General features: G+C 44.0%; 1 protein-coding gene across 1 annotated transcript in view; it reads right to left on the reverse strand.

Annotated features, from left to right (window-relative positions):
• Window positions 1-1,777: 1,777 nt before the first annotated feature.
• The window catches only part of TSHR (thyroid stimulating hormone receptor), a 74,778-nt gene continuing 58,888 nt past the window's right edge, over window positions 1,778-17,667 (reverse strand). Inside the window, exons 9-10 of the mRNA XM_089778258.1 lie at window positions 6,403-6,591; window positions 1,778-3,418 (exon numbers count right to left, since the gene is read on the reverse strand). Of these exons, the coding sequence (XP_089634384.1) occupies window positions 2,017-3,418; window positions 6,403-6,591 (1,591 nt within the window). The 3' untranslated portion in view covers window positions 1,778-2,016. The remainder of the gene's footprint in view (window positions 3,419-6,402; window positions 6,592-17,667) is intronic.

Consider the following 17,667-nt stretch of genomic DNA (forward strand, 5'->3'; position numbering starts at 1 on the left):
AGATAGGGCCATGATAAGGTGGGTGCATAATTGGCTGTATAACCATAGTCAGAGAGTTGTTGTTAACGGTGCTAAATCCTGCTGGAAAGGGATAACAAGTGGAGTTCCTCAAGGGTCTGTTTTGGGACCCGTACTGTTCAATATCTTCATCAATGATGTAGATATTGGGATAGAGAGTACGCTTATTAAGTTTGCAGATGATACCAAACTGGGTGGGGTTGCAACTTCTTTGGAGGATAGGGACATAATTCAAAATGACTTAGCAAGTTAGAGAAATGGTCAGAGGTAAACAGGATGAGGTTTAATAAAGAGAAATGCGAAGTGCTCCCCTTAGGAAGGAACAATCAGTTCCATACATACAAGATGGGAAGCGACTGTCTAGGAAGGAGCATGGCGGAAAGGGATCTAGGGGTCATAGTGGACCACAAGTTGAATATGAGTCAACAGTGTGATGCTGTTGCAAAAAAAGCAAATATGATTCTAGGTTGTATCAACAGGTGTGTTGTAAGCAAAACTCGTGAAGTCATTCTGCTGCTCTACTCTGCACTAGTTAGGCCTCAGCTGGAGTACTGTGTCCAGTTCTGGGCGCCACATTTCAAGAAAGATGTGGAGAAATTGGAAAGGGTACAGAGAAGAGCGACAAGAATGATTAAAGGTTTAGAGAACATGACCTATGAAGCCAGGCTTCATGAACTGAGTTTGTTTAGTTTGGAAAAAAGAAGATTAAGGGGGGACATGATAGCGGTTTTCAAATATCTAAAAGGGTGTCACAAGGAGGAAGGAGAAAATTTGTTCCTCTTGGTTTCTGAGGACAGGACAAGGAGTAATGGGCTTAAAGTGCAGCAGGGGAGGTTTAGATTGGACATTAGGAAAAAATTCCTAACTGTCAGGGTGGTCAAATATTGGAATAAATTGCCAAGGGAGGTGGTAGAATCTCCCTCTCTGGAGATATTTAAAACCAGGTTAGATAGACATCTGTCAGGGATGGTGTAGACGGAGCTTGGTCCTGCCTTGAGGGCGGGGGGCTGGACTCGATGACCTCTCGAGGTCCCTTCCAGTCCTATTATTCTATGATTCTATGGTTCTATAAACCATTTTTTTTTATTTAAAAGAAAAAAAGCAAGTGAACCAGCCTGACCAATCTGACCTAGAACTTGAAAAATTCATAATGTAATTTTTATTTTTATTAACTCCACTTTAATTATAAATTCAAAAATGAATGTTTAAAATTCCATATATATATATATATATATATATATATACACACACACACACACACACACACACACACACACACATATACACACACACACACCAGGGCTACGTCTACACTGGCATGATTTTCCGGAAATGCTTTTAATGGAAGAGTTTTCCGTTAAAAGCATTTTCGGAAAAGCGTGTCTAGATTGGCAGGACGCTTTTCCGCAAAAGCACTTTTTGCGGAAAAGTGTCCGTAGCCAATCTAGACGCGCTTTTCCACAAAAAAGCCCCGATCGCCATTTTCGCGATCGGGCTTTTTTGCGGAAAACAAATCTCTGCTGTCTACACTGGCCCTTTTGCGCAAAAGTTTTTTGGAAAAAGACTTTTGCCCGAACGGGAGCAGCATAGTATTTCCGCAAAAGCACTGACAATCTTACATGGGATCGTCAGTGCTTTTGTGGAAATTCAAGCAGCCAGTGTAGACAGCTGGCAAATTTTATATATATATACACACACACACACACACACACACACACACACCAGGGCTACGTCTACACTGGCCAGTCTAGACACAGCCTTTCTGATTTACATTGAGTTTTTATATATGCTTATAGTACTGACATCATACTTAGTACCATCTCTCTTTACGCTGACAGTGGTAAAAAATTCGAGAGTCAGTTAATGGCTCACTCAAAAGAAAAATCATTACAGATGTACCTCAGAAACAACTAGCAAAAACTTTGTCTTGACACTGAATTTTTTTGGTCCTAAATTACCATCTGATTGATCGCACTGCACTTTCAATGCTTTCAGGCGCTATAACACAGTCAGCATACAGTCTTCCACAACAATTTGCTCTTGCATTGCAATTGCAGGGTGATAGTCATCAAGTGGGTCATGGTTGTCTTGACCTGTCCCTCGGCTGCCTTTCTGGCCATAAGAACCACTGCTGTTTTTAGCTGAGACTGTCTGGCCCCTGTAGATTTGAGCCTGATGCTCACATACACCAAATTTGCTGAGCAGAATGAAGACATCTCTTCGGAAAGCCTTGGTGAAAATAGCATAGAGGAATGGGTTGGCACAAGAATTGAGTGGGTAGAACAGCACTAGAAGGATCTTGGAATTACTGACTGTTATCAAGGGCTTGTTCATAATGGCAGACAAAGCATAGAATGAGATAGGGGCCATGCATAGAAAGTCAGTGAAAATCAACACAGCCATCCTTTTAGCAATTTTGGTGTCTTTGTCTCCCGACTTGTACTCAGGGTTTCGCACTGTTATATAGATTTTTATGTAGCAGGCACATATGATGATAAAGGCAATGATGTTCAGCATTAAAACAAAGACAACGTAGGCTTGAGCCAATGGTGTGTCGATATCCATGGGCAAGCAGATGCTGACTTTGATATAGCTGCTGACCCCAACCAATGGCAAGAGGGCGAGAAGAAAGCATGATAGCCAACCACCCAGCATGATGACCAAAGCATGCCGAAGGCGAAGCTTCCTATCCAGGCGCATAGCAAAGGTGATGGCATACCAGCGCTCCAGGGTGATCACAGTCAGTGTGTATACAGAAAGCTCACTGGCAAAGACAGTGAAAAAGCCAGCTGAGCTGCAGCCAGGCCCAGTCTGCCAGTCTATGGCATAGTTGTAGTATTCTGACCTAGTGTAGAGATCCACCGAAGCAATGAGGAGAAGATACAGTCCCATGCAGAAATCAGCAAAGGCCAGGTTGCACATCAGAAACCGTGGGACAGTCAACTTGTAATGACTGGTGAGAAGTATGAAGAGGACAAAAATATTACCCAGGATAGCTAGCAGGTTCACAAACCATACCACAATCCTTAGAAATTTATAGCCCATAATGTCTTCACAGGGATTAAATTCATCAGGCTCTGGAGTGCACACAATGTCTTCACTGCCACCACAGACAGTATAGTCATAATGGCTGTCAAATCCCTGAATGTTTTCCTCTTGAGCGTTCTTGAGCTCTTGGCCAAACCCAACATCTCCATCCCCCTGTTCTTCAAAGAAAACATAGTAGTGGGAGTTGCCATGAAAATCTCTGAATTTGGAGTTTTCAGCATAAACTGTATCAGTGTGATCTGCATCTTCTTCTGCATAATCTTGGTAAAAAGGGCCATTGAAGGTACCGATGGATCTTTTCTTACGAAAGCTGTGAGTGCTGGTCTGGTTACACATCATGTATTCCAGAATTCTGAAAGAGCATAGGGACGAAATCACCACTGGTATTTGCAGTTTTATTTGTATACAACAGGTATGGCAAGGAAAACACTTTTTAATTATTAATATCTGAATTAAAATACCTATGAACAAGAATATCACTCTGACATATTTTTGTTAGTAAAAGACCATGTGGTGAATGTAGAGCATACCTACCTGAGTTTTTTTGTATGTTGGCAGACCATATACAATGCTGCAATCATCTGCTTCTGACTTTTCAGTTCTTTGAGATGCTTATAATAACAACAATTCCATCTTGCTCCTTACAAATCCCAAGTGATGGGGCCTTTATCACTTTCCAGGAATTGCTATTCCACAGCCTAATTCACGTCTCTATCTGGAGGTTTTGGACTAAGTTTTTCTTTCTTAATTTCATTCAGTTATTCTTAGTGGTTGTTGATTGTGCCACTATAAATATTTTCTCTTCCTCCTCAGGGATAACTTCCTTCAAAAATTCATTGATTTCTTACACCTGCTCTTTACAATTGTTTAACCAACACACACAGCATTGTATTCTTTTCTTCTTTCTGCACAAATCAGTTCTCTCCAGCTCTCTAATAATTTTTGTGGCTCTTCTCTCTATTTCTTCCAATTTGTTCTTCCACAGTTTACTGATACTATTGTGCCCAGAGCTCAACATGATATGCCACATATGGTGTACATAGCAACTGAGAAATTACTAGAGCCCCATTAATTTTGTTTTTATAATTTTTTGTTTTATTTTTCAATAATTTTATTTATTTTGCTTTATCCATGTGGAGTGAGGAGGCATGGGAGGTGTCTGGTCCTGCTCCCAGGATGGGGTGGTGTCAGAGGCCTTTGGGGGCAAAGTTTGCAGAGTGAGTCTGACCTAAACCTACCCTGTAGTAATAGCTCCTATCCTGTAAGCCTCGGTCCAACACCCTGCTGGTTAGACTTAGTCCATCTGTCATGATGATGGAGGGGCAGTTGGGTCGAATCAGAATGAATGACCTTGTGCTTCAACTTGCAACACTCACTGAAATCTAGTCTGACTGTCCCATGTCATGATGATGGAGGAAAGACCAGCCCATATGTGTGTGGTGCTGCCATCTCATGTTCCAGATCAGAAAAAATGGTGTGGAGAGAGAGGCTGAGCCCTGCAGGACAAGAGCCATAGGAGTGGTTACTGCAGGGTTTGGGGTTGTTTTTTTTTTTTCATTTTATATGTTGTTTCTAGTCCTATTGTCTTATTCTGTAGCTGCAAAAAAACATGGGTTTCTAGCTATTACCTTGCTCCAGTATGCAATGCCTCTATGCTTGTAGCCCCAAATAGTATTAGCAATGTTTTGACTACAGTAACACTTTGTAATGAATTTGCTGATTGCTCTCACCCTATGCTTCCTTCAGCATTTTTCACCCAGGTGTTTCCCTCCCATTCACTGTCTGTGTCTTTCAGACTTTCACTAGATGTACTGAAGCTGTGTTTCACAACGGGGAATATAATTTTGTTTCTTTCTGCTCATGTTTCTAATCTCTGTACAACCTTTTGTGGTAGTTCTTTGTCCTCAGAGATATTTGAAACTTCTTCATGACCTAATACCATCTGTGAATTCCATTAATATACTATCCACAGAAGGGTGGGCAATAACTTTTGAAGGGGGCCCACCCCAGAAGGTTTAGGGCCTCAGGCAGAAGGGGTGAGGGTTTCGGGCAGAAGGGACAGGGCCTTTAAATAGAAACAAGTGAAAGGGCTCATACCTCCCCTATGGCTGCCAGACAATGCAGCAGGGCCAGGAGCTGAGAGCTGTTTCAATTGCTTCTATTTATCAGACCTTAGCAGCCACTGGGAAGGCGCAAGCCCTTTTAATAGAAGCAGTTGAAAGGGCTTGCAGCTCCCAGCTCCCGTAATGCATTGCCTGCGAGCTGCAGGGGAGGCACAAGCCCTTTCAAATGCTTCTATTTAAAGGGCTTGCGCCTTCCCAGTGGCTGCTAACACATTTCCTGGCAGCCTACTGGCAGGCACAAACCCTTTAAATAGAAGAAAGTGAAAGGGCTCCCACCTCCCCAGTGGCTCCCAGGCATATGCTAGCAGCAAAGCTGGGAACTGTGAGCACTTTCAACTGCTTCTGTTTAAAGCTGCCTTCCAAGCTGCTGCTAAGGCATGAGCCCTCTAAATAAAGCAGTTGAAAGGGCTCATGCATTCCCAGCTCCCAGACTACATAGAGGTAGGCAGGCCAGATCTGGCCTGCTGACAGGGTCTTGCCCACCCCTCATTCACAGCAATCAATAAATATGATTGGCATCCTATAAATATTATAGATGGATATTTTTTTCAAGTGTCAGAAATTTGCCTAAGCAAGACCACTGGCCCTGAACTTCGGAAAAGTTGGCATTTAAATCTAAACTTGAACTCTGCAATAACAATCTCTCTCTAATTACAATAAAGTTTAAATTGTACTAATAGGAACATTGGTTTAGGAGACTGGATCAGACCTACAGTCCATCTACTTCTGTATCCTATCTCCAAATGTGGCCAGCACCTGTTGTTTTAGAAGAACAGACAAGAAACCTTGCAGAAGATAATTTTGGAATAACCTGACCACAACAAAATGTCCTTTTGCCCTTTTAGATACAGGCTGGCGGAAGCAAAAGGTTTTATGTCCCTTCCAAAAGTTTTGGTTATATTTAAATCTTTGGTATACCAAACTCTGGATATTGCTTTATCTATATAAACATCTTATCCTTTGTTGAATACTGCTCAACTCCTGGACTCAAAAATATCTTGTGGCAATGAGTTCTACAAGCTAACCATGTATGGAGTGAAAAAAGCATTTATTTGTATTATTTTAAAACCTGCCCCTTTGCACTACTATATCATTTAAAATGGTGTCAAAACTAATTAACTAGAATTATTAAATTATTTATTATATAACAAAATACCAATTACTTCTTCTATAATTGATTATTTCTGATTTAATCAAAGTTGCCAACACTCACCCTTTGGTTTTCTTCCAGTTCTTGAAAGCACAGCAGTGGCTTGGATAGGACAGGTCAGCTCTCATTAGATGAAGAAAAGTCTTTACAGGAGGTAGTTTCTTAAGTGTCCAAGTATTTTTAGCCATCAGTTCTTTAAGGCTTTCCAGTCCTTTGGTTGGAAGGGCAGCAACACTGGTTCGGGAGACATCACTAGATAGAGAAAGAATAAAACCTCAGCAAATGAAAGTATTGGAAACATTAACGCACTTTAGAAGTTGCACAGAAAGCTGCAGCTCAAACTGCCCCTCCCCCCCCAATCTAAAACTAAAACAAAACCAACAAAAATGCATGAAGGAGGTGAGGAGAGGAGTTGGCATACTGCCTCCACATATTCGCCTTGGAATGTACCAACTGGTTACCATCAAACAGCATTCAGAAGACAAATTGGCTGCCTGAATGCACAATGATGGAATCACTGCCAGCACACAGCCCAGATCATTATTTTTTGTTGTTTATTTTAATTTACAATTGCACAGAGGCACTGGGTTCAAGTTGTTTGAGATAGTAACACTCTTTTTAATTTGCTCTTTAGTTTACAAACCTGAAAAATTGCTACAACTTTGAAAGAGGAAGTCAATGTGGCCTCTCAAGTAATTTTAAAACTAGTTTTCCATTTCAAACCCATTTTTACGTAGATGGCGTTGTGATTGCTATTGGTGGCCATCAGCTAAGCTCCTCATAGGCCTTGCCGCAGAGGCAGAGTTCAGTTTAATACATCTGTAAGAACATGCTCACAGATCATCTGAGAGAACATTTCATATTTCTCTGAGAACATGCTTATTTGGGAGAGACAACTGAAAACAGAATCCATGGCAGATATCATAGAATCATAGAATAATAGGACTGGAAGGGACCTCAAGAGGTCATCGAGTCCAGCCCCCCGCCCTCAAGGCAGGACCAAGCTCCGTCTACACCATCCCTGACAGATGTCTATCCAACCTAATATATAATAACAACCTAATGATATAATAGTATCATTTGCTCATCTAATTCACAAAGGCCCTGATCTTGCATAACTTTACGCTCCTGGCCCTATTTGCAGATTTGATGTCATAATTTGTTGCAATTGCTAATGAGTTAGCTAACTATACAGCTATGATCTGAATTTGAGTAGGAAATTATCTTCTCCCTGCTCCCTTTAGCACATCTATATACATTTTTCACCCTTAAGGTTTTAAAACTGATCATTTGACCATCTCCTTGAGTAAACTATGAATTACAGAAAACACCCAAACCTTTTAAAACAGGCTTTTAAGGCTCACAGTTCAAAACACACGAAAATTAAATGAAAATGTAAATTTAAACACACTCAAAGTTTCTCCTTCTGTTATTCGTCCTCTGGCTTCTAGCCATGCTTCTTGAGCCATATGATAATTTACACTCACATAGCTACAGCAGTGTTCCTCACAAGCTCAACATCAGCTCATACTAAACATGTACTATATTTAAAAAGATGGGAACTGTCAAGTGTTGCTGTTTTAAGAGCTTTATTGACAAAGAACACGATTCAAAGAATGTAAACAAAAGTGTTTTTTCTGTGCAGTGTCCCTTAATTCACAGGTAAAGTGCTAATAATAAGCTTTCAGAAAAGACATCAAAGCAGCAAAGCAACAAAGCAGAATGCATCTCTTACTCTTTCAGCAAAAACGTGTGCCACGAGCCCTCATGAAAGATTTGTGCAAATGTCAATGGGAGACGAGTGAATGGAAAGGCATGCCAACCCATTCCCATCTGGCATATACCTGTGCAAGTGGCTCTCCATTGGGAAGAAAAACCTTCTTTATTTCTCCTTTTTGGATTGCAGTTATCAGTAAAAGAATCACACTCTTAGGATGTACCTGCTCACGCCACACAAACCAGTAACTATATGAAAAGGTCTAACCACTGAGGAGCCATACAACCTCTCTCTTGAACCATGGGTTGCATGTCTTCCTTGCCACCTCCTCAGAATCTTTTTAGCTCCAAACAAGTGAAGATAAAGAGTAACCAACTTGAAGAATTTGAGTTATAGATAAGTAACTTCTTTTTCCATTCGTGGGGGGTCTCACAAGCCATGCTAACATACAAAAATACAGGGAGGCAGAGGCTAACTCAGCTGACTAAGAACTGTAGAGCTGCTCTCCCAAAAAAGAGAGTACTGCTGCACAGAAGTGTGGACAAGCTCCTACTCGAATTTTGCAGCCTTCTACCACAGGAAGATTCCTGAGACAGGATGGAGAAACTGCTCTGCTCTGTGGGCTAGAAGAAGTTAGCAGATAGAACATGGGAGAGCTGGGGAGTCAAAGCATTCTTGGTCAAGGAGATCTGATTTTGCAACAAACTCTTAGAGGTGAGCAGGCAAATCTAGAGTCTGAAAGTTTCCAGGCAGGGCTGTGAAAACATCCTCTTTGAAAAAATTTCCTATGTATAAAAAAATGACACCTAACAGTGACACCCTTCTCTACCCAAGCACATCTCCTTCTAAAAAACAGAAACTAACTAAAAATAACAAAATAAAACAATTGCATTGCCGTTAGCAGAATTTTTTACTCTGAGTAGGAAAAGGAGCCAGAAATTCCAGGAAATCTAATAGACTGAGATACTATAGTGATGGCTGGCAATATAAAAGATCAGATCACAAGGTCCACCTCACTTATTTACTTTTGTTCTTCTTTTTCTAATGCCTTTCAGTTTGACATTGTCTCTTTGATACTGTAGAGTCCAGAACTAAATGCCATTACCCAGATAAGGTCACACTTCAGCTTCAAAGAGAGGCTACTGCGTCTTTATGCTGACGTGAAGCCTTTGCACATGCAGTCCATATTCCCAGTGACCTCTTAGCCAGTTATACCATACTGTCAGCTTTTGTCTAATTCACAGATCTTTATCACCACCCCAAAGATGTTCTTGCTTCCCAACTTTGTCCCTCCCACTGAGTACCTGGGGATCAGATTATGTTTTTTCTTCTGTATTATTTGAATTTTATCAAACAGAACCACACTCTATAACCTTCTGCCTGTTCTTCTAATCTCATTATGTTCCTTTGAATTATTTTTAACAACCAAAATGGAATAAAATTACATCATCCTCTAGGCACTGATTGATGTAAAAATATTTTTGTAAGTCCTTTAAGATGCCCCACATCAGTAAGAGTATAATCCTGCACAGCTAGTGTGATTAGGAAATTCCACTGGTTTCAGAAGGGTACTGAATTTTCAAGTCATTTTTCCCAGGTATTTTAACTATATGAGAAAGTAACATAACCTCACTGGGATTAGTGACTAGACTGAGCAAATCAGATGAGGTAATACAAAAAGGATGTATTCAGCTCTTGAGTATCTGTTACAACTGTGGCTAGGCTGGCTCTAGGAATGCCATCTGCAGAAAAGAAATCAGAACTGAAGGCACAGCTAAAATAAAATGGTTTTTTGACTGATATTTTGTAATAATCAGGCCCCCATGCATTCCATGATTCCACAGAAGTGGAATTTGTGGCAGTTTGCATCCTCTGCTGCGGAATTCTGCTCCAGAATCTAAGCTTTCATTATTTTAAAAAGTCCATATCAATTCCTTTTGCAAAGAAAACTTACTAAAAGTAAACCAATGCAGTGATGTCTTCCTGTCTACAAACAGTCTGAAACAATAATTGAGGGGTGTGAACTTCTTTGCTGATTTTTGTGTAGTATTAATTCTGATTATACGTGGAACGAGGAGTACAGCTAGTTCGGATTAGGAAGCCTAATCCGAACTAGCTAGTCTGTGCCGCGTGTAGCAGCGCGGCACGGGGTCCGACCTAGCCGGCATTTAAAAATGGCGCCGGCCGGCTTTATGCAAATGAAGCCCGGGAAATTCAAATCCCGGGCTTCATTTGCAACTTCGTATGACTACATTACCCCCCTAGTTCGAACTAGGGGGGTAGTGTAGACATACCCATAGATCTGCATCTTTAGGTGTGACGCTTTATTCTCACATTCAAATTCTCCCCACCTTACCTACATTTATGATTCCTTTAAGAGATTCTCTCTGCACTGTCATCCACCATTCAACTAGACCTTTACACCACCTGCTAGTTTAATGTAACATCTTTCCTGCAGGTTTTCTTGGACTACTGGTTTCTTTTCTTCTAGGCTCTCCATCACTGGGCATGTTAAATTTCCCTGATGAGAAACTCTTACACCAAGCAAGTTTTTTTTCCCATTAGTTAGTCCCATCAGTAGGATCCAGCCTATCTGACTCTGAGTCAGAAAGATCTGGATTAAGATCCATATGTGAACTTTGCCAAAATTTGAGGATGTTTGGATCCAAGGTTTCTTCAGACACATTTCTACCAAGTTCTGCTCTCAACTCTATTCCAGTCAGATATGAACATATTACACAAATGTTCAGGAGAAATGCAGGCTTGTTTTTTACAAGACATTTTCTATTGCTTAATCTAATGGGAATTCTCCCAATCTCCTTAGGAAAATATTCTGCATCTTAATACATCTCACTATGTTCTGTCTAAATGTTATTTTTCACCACACTAAGCAATGTTTTTCTATTACTGGAAACAGAAAAAGGAAATCATTACAAAAAAGGGGGAGAAAACTTCACGAGATTATGTATAGGAAAACAAAAATTTTAATTGTGAATGTTATCTCATGGGAACAAAGTAACTTTTTTTTTTTCAAACAGAACAACAAAACTACTAGAGAATCACTGTAATCCCCAGAGCAGAGCTGGGCAAAATACAACTCAGGGACTGGATCAAGCTCACCAGACCACTGGATCCAGCCTGTGGACTACCCTGCCAGGAGCCTCAGGCAGGCACCTGCCATGGTTTAAAGCGCAGTCCATGCGGCTCTCTGCTCTGCAGGAAACGGGAGACTTTGAGTGATCTACTGGCCACCAGCCCAATTCTCTGTTCCTATAGGCTCGAAACAACTGGCCAATAAGAATTGACCCCTGCCAATCTCTCAACTCCTAATGGCTGGAAACAACCAGCCAATAGGAGCTGAGAGATTGGCTTTGGGGATGAGGACAGCAAAAGCCTCTTTCCCTTCCTGGAGCTGAGAGCCACATGGAGGGAACAATCCTGCAGTTTAAAGTGATCTGGAGCTTCAGCAGACAGTGAGCCCAATCTGCCTTGAGGCTGCCACAGGCTTAGGTAAGCACCTCCCAGCCAGAGCCTGCCTCTGGCATTCCTGCCCCTCCCGCATCCCAACTCCCTCCCCCAAGTCACCATCCAAATCCTCTGCACCCTCCCTACCCCAGGTCACAGTTCCCTCCCAGACTCTGTACTCATACCTTCACTCTTCCTCCAGGACAGGATCCTCTCCTGTACCCAAACACCCTCCCAGATCCTGCATCCCATTCTCCTGCCCCAGGTCACCACCTAAGCCCTCTGCAGTCTGCTCTCCGTTTTCCCCTTCTCCCAGGTCACAATTATCTCGCAATTCCCAGACTTTGCACTTCTTCCTAGAGACCCTCCCTCAAGCCAGAGTTCTCTCCTGCACCCTACACCTAAATCCCTTGACCCAGATCACAACTCCTTCCTTCACCCAAATGCCCTGTCAGACCTCACACCATCTCCTGCATCCCAGTCCCTTACCCCGTGTGCCCTTCTGCACCCAACCTCCACCCTAGACCCCACATCTCCTCCACAGAAAAACACGGCTCATGACCACTTTCCAAAATCTTGGAGTGGCTCCCCACCAAAAATTAGAAGCATCCGAACCTGAGTTTGCAATATTGGGCTGGCAAGCTCATCAAAGTGGACTCTCATGGGATTTCCGGCCCTTTGGGATCTGATCTCTGTCTCCAAGAACAATATAATGAGATGAGGAAGGTAGTTGGGAGAATAATGCCCTGTGGCCAAGGGCAACGTATCCCAAGATCCATTATCTGTTTTCAAACCAAGGCATAATGATTTTCTATTAAAAATTGAAAATTCCAGCCAATATAATGTATTTGTGTTTGGAGTTTGATAATGTAAGGTAATTGTGAAAGTAATTATATATGAATACATTTGTCTGTATATGCTTAAATCAAGTAAGAAGCATCTCCCTAAAAAAAATAAAACAAAAAAATGCAAAAGAGAAGACTAGAACACCAAAGGGCAAGAAAGTAAATAAAACTAAATAAAATTAAAAATGAGATTTTAAAAGCACCAACAATACAATCACTGAAACATAGGGCTAGAAGAGACCTCAAGAAGCCATACAGTTCTGTCCCCTTTGCTGAGGCAGGACCAAGTACCCACATCATCCCTAACTGGTATTCAACCTGTTCTTAAAAAATGCCAATGATAGGGATTCAACCACCTCCTTTGGAAGCCTATTCCAAAATTTAACCCTCATAGTTAAAAACCTTCATCTAATATCTAAACTAAATCTCCCTTACTGCAGTTAAAGCACATTACTTCTTGTCCTACTTTCAGTGAACCTGGAGGATAATGAATCAGAGTCCTCTTTACAACAGCCCTTAATATATCTGAAGATTTATCAGGTTCCCCCAAGTCTTCTTTTCTCAAGACTACGCATGCCCAGTTTTTTAAACCTTTCCTTATAGATCTGGTTTTCTAAGCCTTTTATAATTTTTTGTTGCTCTCCTCTGGACTCTCCAATTTGTCCACATCTTTTCCAAACAAGCGGTACCAAGAACTGTATACTGTAGTCCGTCTGAGGCCTCAAGTGTGCCACTAGAGTGGTACAATTTCTTCCTGTAAGACCATAAAATGAAGGAGGTATAGGAAAGCATCAAACTCAAATCAAATATGTGCATCTTTTCATTTAATCGGGAAAATTAGTTTTTCATTCTTTATTACTTAGCTTTTCCATCTGCTTTAAATTAGACTTTGTTTCCTTCATTGACCTTAGAGCACATTTTTACACATGATGAAGGTTAGACAATGTCAAAGCATTTTTGTTGGATTAAAGCACAGCTGGGATTCAGTTACTTTAGCCAAATAATGAAAGCCACATTAAAACTGAAATAGTTTGTATTATCTAAAATGTTATGGTTTGCCATAAAGCTGCTTTCACTGCAAATACTGGATCTGGTACATAAGAAGTAGAATAAAACCTATTTTTCCTGAACTCTCAAGAGGTGTTATTTCTAGGTTCAGAGTTGCAGCATAAAGGCCAGGAAATATAGGGAAGCCTATACTGCTTATTCTGTACTTGTTTTGTGGCTAAAGAGGTGTCTTCATTCTCCAGGTCTATCAATCTACCATTTTTCACCAGCAAAAAACTTATGCCAAACACCTAATTCTAAAGGCTAACATTACAGAATTTTCATAGTAAATGTATAGTGATCTTCCTGATAGGATATACAGAAGGCAGGATGATGGGCTTCATCCTTTTTCATTATTGCCCAATCCTGATTTCACAAACTGCTACAAAAATATTTTAGAAACTGATTGGTATTACATTGCTGACAATGTCTAGATAGGCAATGAGATGAGACTGCTGCTACTGATTCGATTTGTTTCCATTAAAATATAGTTTATATCTACAAATCAGATATTCTGATAGTCCATGGGAAAATACTCAATTTGTGTCACCCCATTTTTGCCCTTCATTTATGCACTTAGGCTACATCTACACTGCACACTTATTTCGAAAAAAGCTATTCCGGAAGAAAGAATCCATACTAGCTTATTTTGAAATAGCACATCTACACAACAAATGCCCATCAAAATAGCACTGAGTATTTTGAAATAGAGTGTCCATACTCATTGGATGCTGAATCGCATTTAAGGCCATCTGGAAGCACTTCAGGCAGGTCATCAGGACAGCACTCTCTTCCTGGAGCTGCTGCCTGAGGCTACTTGAGTCCTGAGCTTAAAGGGACCCCCTATACAGCCATGTCTTAGATTCTTCTCCTTTGCCTCCCTCCTGGGGACATCAAAGCCTTTTCTCTGCCTGCTGTGGTTGCCCTTGTGGATACCTCAGAAAGCCAGCTATGGAGCTGGAGCTGCCGCTCAGCAGTCGATGGCCATTGCAGCTTGTGCCGCACCTCATGCAGCAGTTTCTGCAGGCTGCCGCTCAGGCCCTGAAGGAATCCAACCCTCTGATAGTCTTGGAGGCCCTCATCAGCTCTCTGTGGGCGGGGTTCATGCTACTGGATTCCACCAGCCCTCCCCTGCACACAGTGCATCGCTGCTTCTGGCATCTAGACACCTGTGCTGACTGGTGTGTTTGGCTCATCATGGAGTGGTGGGACAACCAGCAGTGGCTCCAGAATTTGCAGATGAGGAAGGAGACCTTTCTGGAGCTCCGTGAGTGGCTCACCCTGCCCTCAGGTAATGGGACACTCACATGAGACCTGCCAACCCCCTCCAGAAGCCGGTTGCCATAGCCCTATGGAAGCTCGCCACATTGGACAGCTACCAATCTGTCAGGAACCAGTTTGGGGTTGGGAGATTGATCATTGAGGCCCTGGTCATGCAGGTATGGTGCTCTTGGGCTATTGTCCCAGGAGGGGGGGGTGGACTGCTGGAATGGGATTCTCCATGGAAAGTGGGGGAGGTGGTGGTGGAAACCCCCTCCCCAGGACATTTTTCAGTCCCACCCTCTCAAAGCCCTGCCAGGGGATGGGGTAAATGGGGGGGTTTTCCTGCTGTGGAGGAAGAGGGGATGTGCTTGGTGACCTCCCAAGAGCCCTGGCACCCCTGCAATTCTCTGTTTGTCTCCTTCTACAGGTGTTGTAGGCCATCAACAACCATCCTGCTGCGCAGGGTTATCAACCTTGGTGCCATGGATGCCATCATTACTGGCTTTGCCGACATGGTCATCCCCAACTGCAGGGGAGGGGGAGTATTGACAGCACTAACATCCCCATCCTGGCCCCTGATCACCGGGTATCTGTGTATATAAACCAGAAGAGGTATTTCTCAATAGTCCTACAGGCCGCCATGGACAGCCGTGGCCAGTTCACAGATATATACGTTGGGTGGTCAGGGAAAGCGCACAATGCCTGCATCTTCCACAACTCATGATTGAGAAGCTGCATGCTGGAAATTTTTTCCCCAACTGCACCATCAGGGTCCAGGACTTGGATATGCCAACGTGCATGGTGGGGGATGCAGCCTACCCTCTTCTCCCTAGATCATGAGGCGCCACCTTGACTATTCCAGGGAACGGTTCAACACCAGGCTCAGCAGGGCCTGCATGGTTGTTGAGAGCATTTTCAGGTGCCTGAGGGCGCAGTTCCAACGCCTCCTCACCCAGGTGGACATCGAGAACATCCCGCATGTGATGGCCACAAGTTGTGTGCTTCAAAATATTTGTAAGAAGAAGGCGAGGCATTCCTGCTACGTTGGGGTGGGGGAGGCAGAGGCTGACTGGATCAGCAGGGCCTTCGAGCAGCCATGCATGGCTGCCATCTGGCAGGCACGTCAGGGAGCCCTGCATATCCAGGAGGCCCTGAGGGAGAGTTCCTCCTAAAGACCCCATTGACATTCTCCCCTGGTTCTCCCCACTAGGGGCCTGTGCATCACCCCTCACTGCCTTTCCTCCAATACCCCTCCCTTCCTGCCCTGCTCCCCCCGCAGAGACAATAAAACAGTTTTGGAAAAAAATAAACTTTTTTATTTGGGATCAAAGTAACTGGGAAGGGACTAGAGAAAGAACCTGGGAGAGAAGAGAAGAGAGAGGGGAGGGGAAAGAGGGGAGATGTGAATCTTGGAGTGGGGAGGAGGGAGCTGGAAGGGGAGAAGAGGTAAAGAGGGGCTCAGGGCTGGAACTGGGAGCAGCACCTGGCACCAGTGATCCCACCACTACCAATGTTGGGGCCTCAGTGGCCAAGGGGTGGGGAGGTTTGGAGGAGAAGTGGGAGGAGCAGGAGCAGGCACAGGATCAGGGAGCATGCTGTTGAGCAGAGATTGAACTGCTATGCACATGGTGCGGCCCTGCTTCAGCATATCCCACCAGGTGTCTCGCCACAGCTAGATTTCTTCCTGCAGTCTGTAGTCCAGGGTCTGCTCCAGGGATTGGAGTGCCACGAAGTATCCCTCTGGAAGTTGTTTATGGGTCTCCTATGCCTGCAGATCCTTCGGAGTCAGGAGACTGCCCTGGGTGGTGTTGACCACCCACCTCTCGCAGCTGATCCAGCTCTGGAGAACAGAGAGATGGTCAGTCATCCCAGGAGACACTGCCTGAAGCCTAGCCCACACCTCTGAGCCAAGAGTGACAGTTCTTGGCTCAGACGAAGGGGATATGCTTGGAGCAAGGCCATGTGTGCTCTAGCCAGTGGGCACTTTCCTGTAGGACCCAGATGTCCAAGGAGTGAATTTCACGACACCCATGTCCCGGGGACAAGCAGGCATGTGAAGGTGTCAGCAGGACAGAGATCCTGCAGGCGAGTGGGGGGCCATGGGGTGGCTGGGCTTCCCTCCATGCCATGCGTACGCTGGGTCCAGCAGTGGTGGTGTCTCATAGGAGGAAAACTTCTATCCATGCCAGCTGAAGGAGAGGGGGTTAGGGTGTTGTGGGGGTGTTGTGTGTGAGCGGCAGACACTCCTGCGCCTCGGAGCAATGTCCCCGGAAGTGGATGCTGCCCTGAGTGTGGACATGCCCATGTGTGGGACTGTGGAGTATGAGTGTGTGTGTATCTCCATGTCCCCAGCTTCCTTCTAGTGGTTGCTTTTGGACGGAGGGTGTCCCACCCCTATGTCAGGAGTATGGCAGGCCTCTCCAGATACCCTGTGGCCAATAGCACAAAGGTTCTCTGGTGCAGCTTGCTTGGGCTGTGTCCTCCAGACTGGCACTCCATGTGCTCCCACATGCACAGGCTGCTGGGCAGCCCTTGCCACCCACCACCTCCACCCTGTGTGTGTAAGGAATGTGATGGTACTCACCTGATGTGCCTTCCCCAGCCTCAAGTGATGCCTGGGACACATCCAGAGCACGGGTACTAGCTCCAAGTTCAGAAGGGTGACAGTGCTGGCCTTGTCCAGCTCCTCCTCTTCCTCACCAGCTCTGTCCCCCATGAGGATGACAACGGGCATCTCAAGTCCTGAGTCCACTACTAGGTGGGAGAGGGGAGAGCCTGCCCTGTTCCCTAGGATGTTGTGCAAGTCTGAATAGTAGGGGTAAGTGTGGGGTTATGCCCTGGCATGGGAGCTGTACTCCTGGGCTCTGGCATACGCCAGGTGGAGCTCTTTAACTTTCATCCACACCTGCTCCTGAGTGTGGATGTGCCCCTTGGTGGCCAGGTTCTCAGTCATGCGGCCTTAGACATTGGCATTCCTGCATCTGGTGCGGA

This window comes from Pelodiscus sinensis, chromosome 5, assembly GCF_052426305.1.
Source record: "Pelodiscus sinensis isolate ZL-2025 chromosome 5, ASM5242630v1, whole genome shotgun sequence".
NCBI classification, from domain to species: domain Eukaryota; kingdom Metazoa; phylum Chordata; order Testudines; family Trionychidae; genus Pelodiscus; species Pelodiscus sinensis.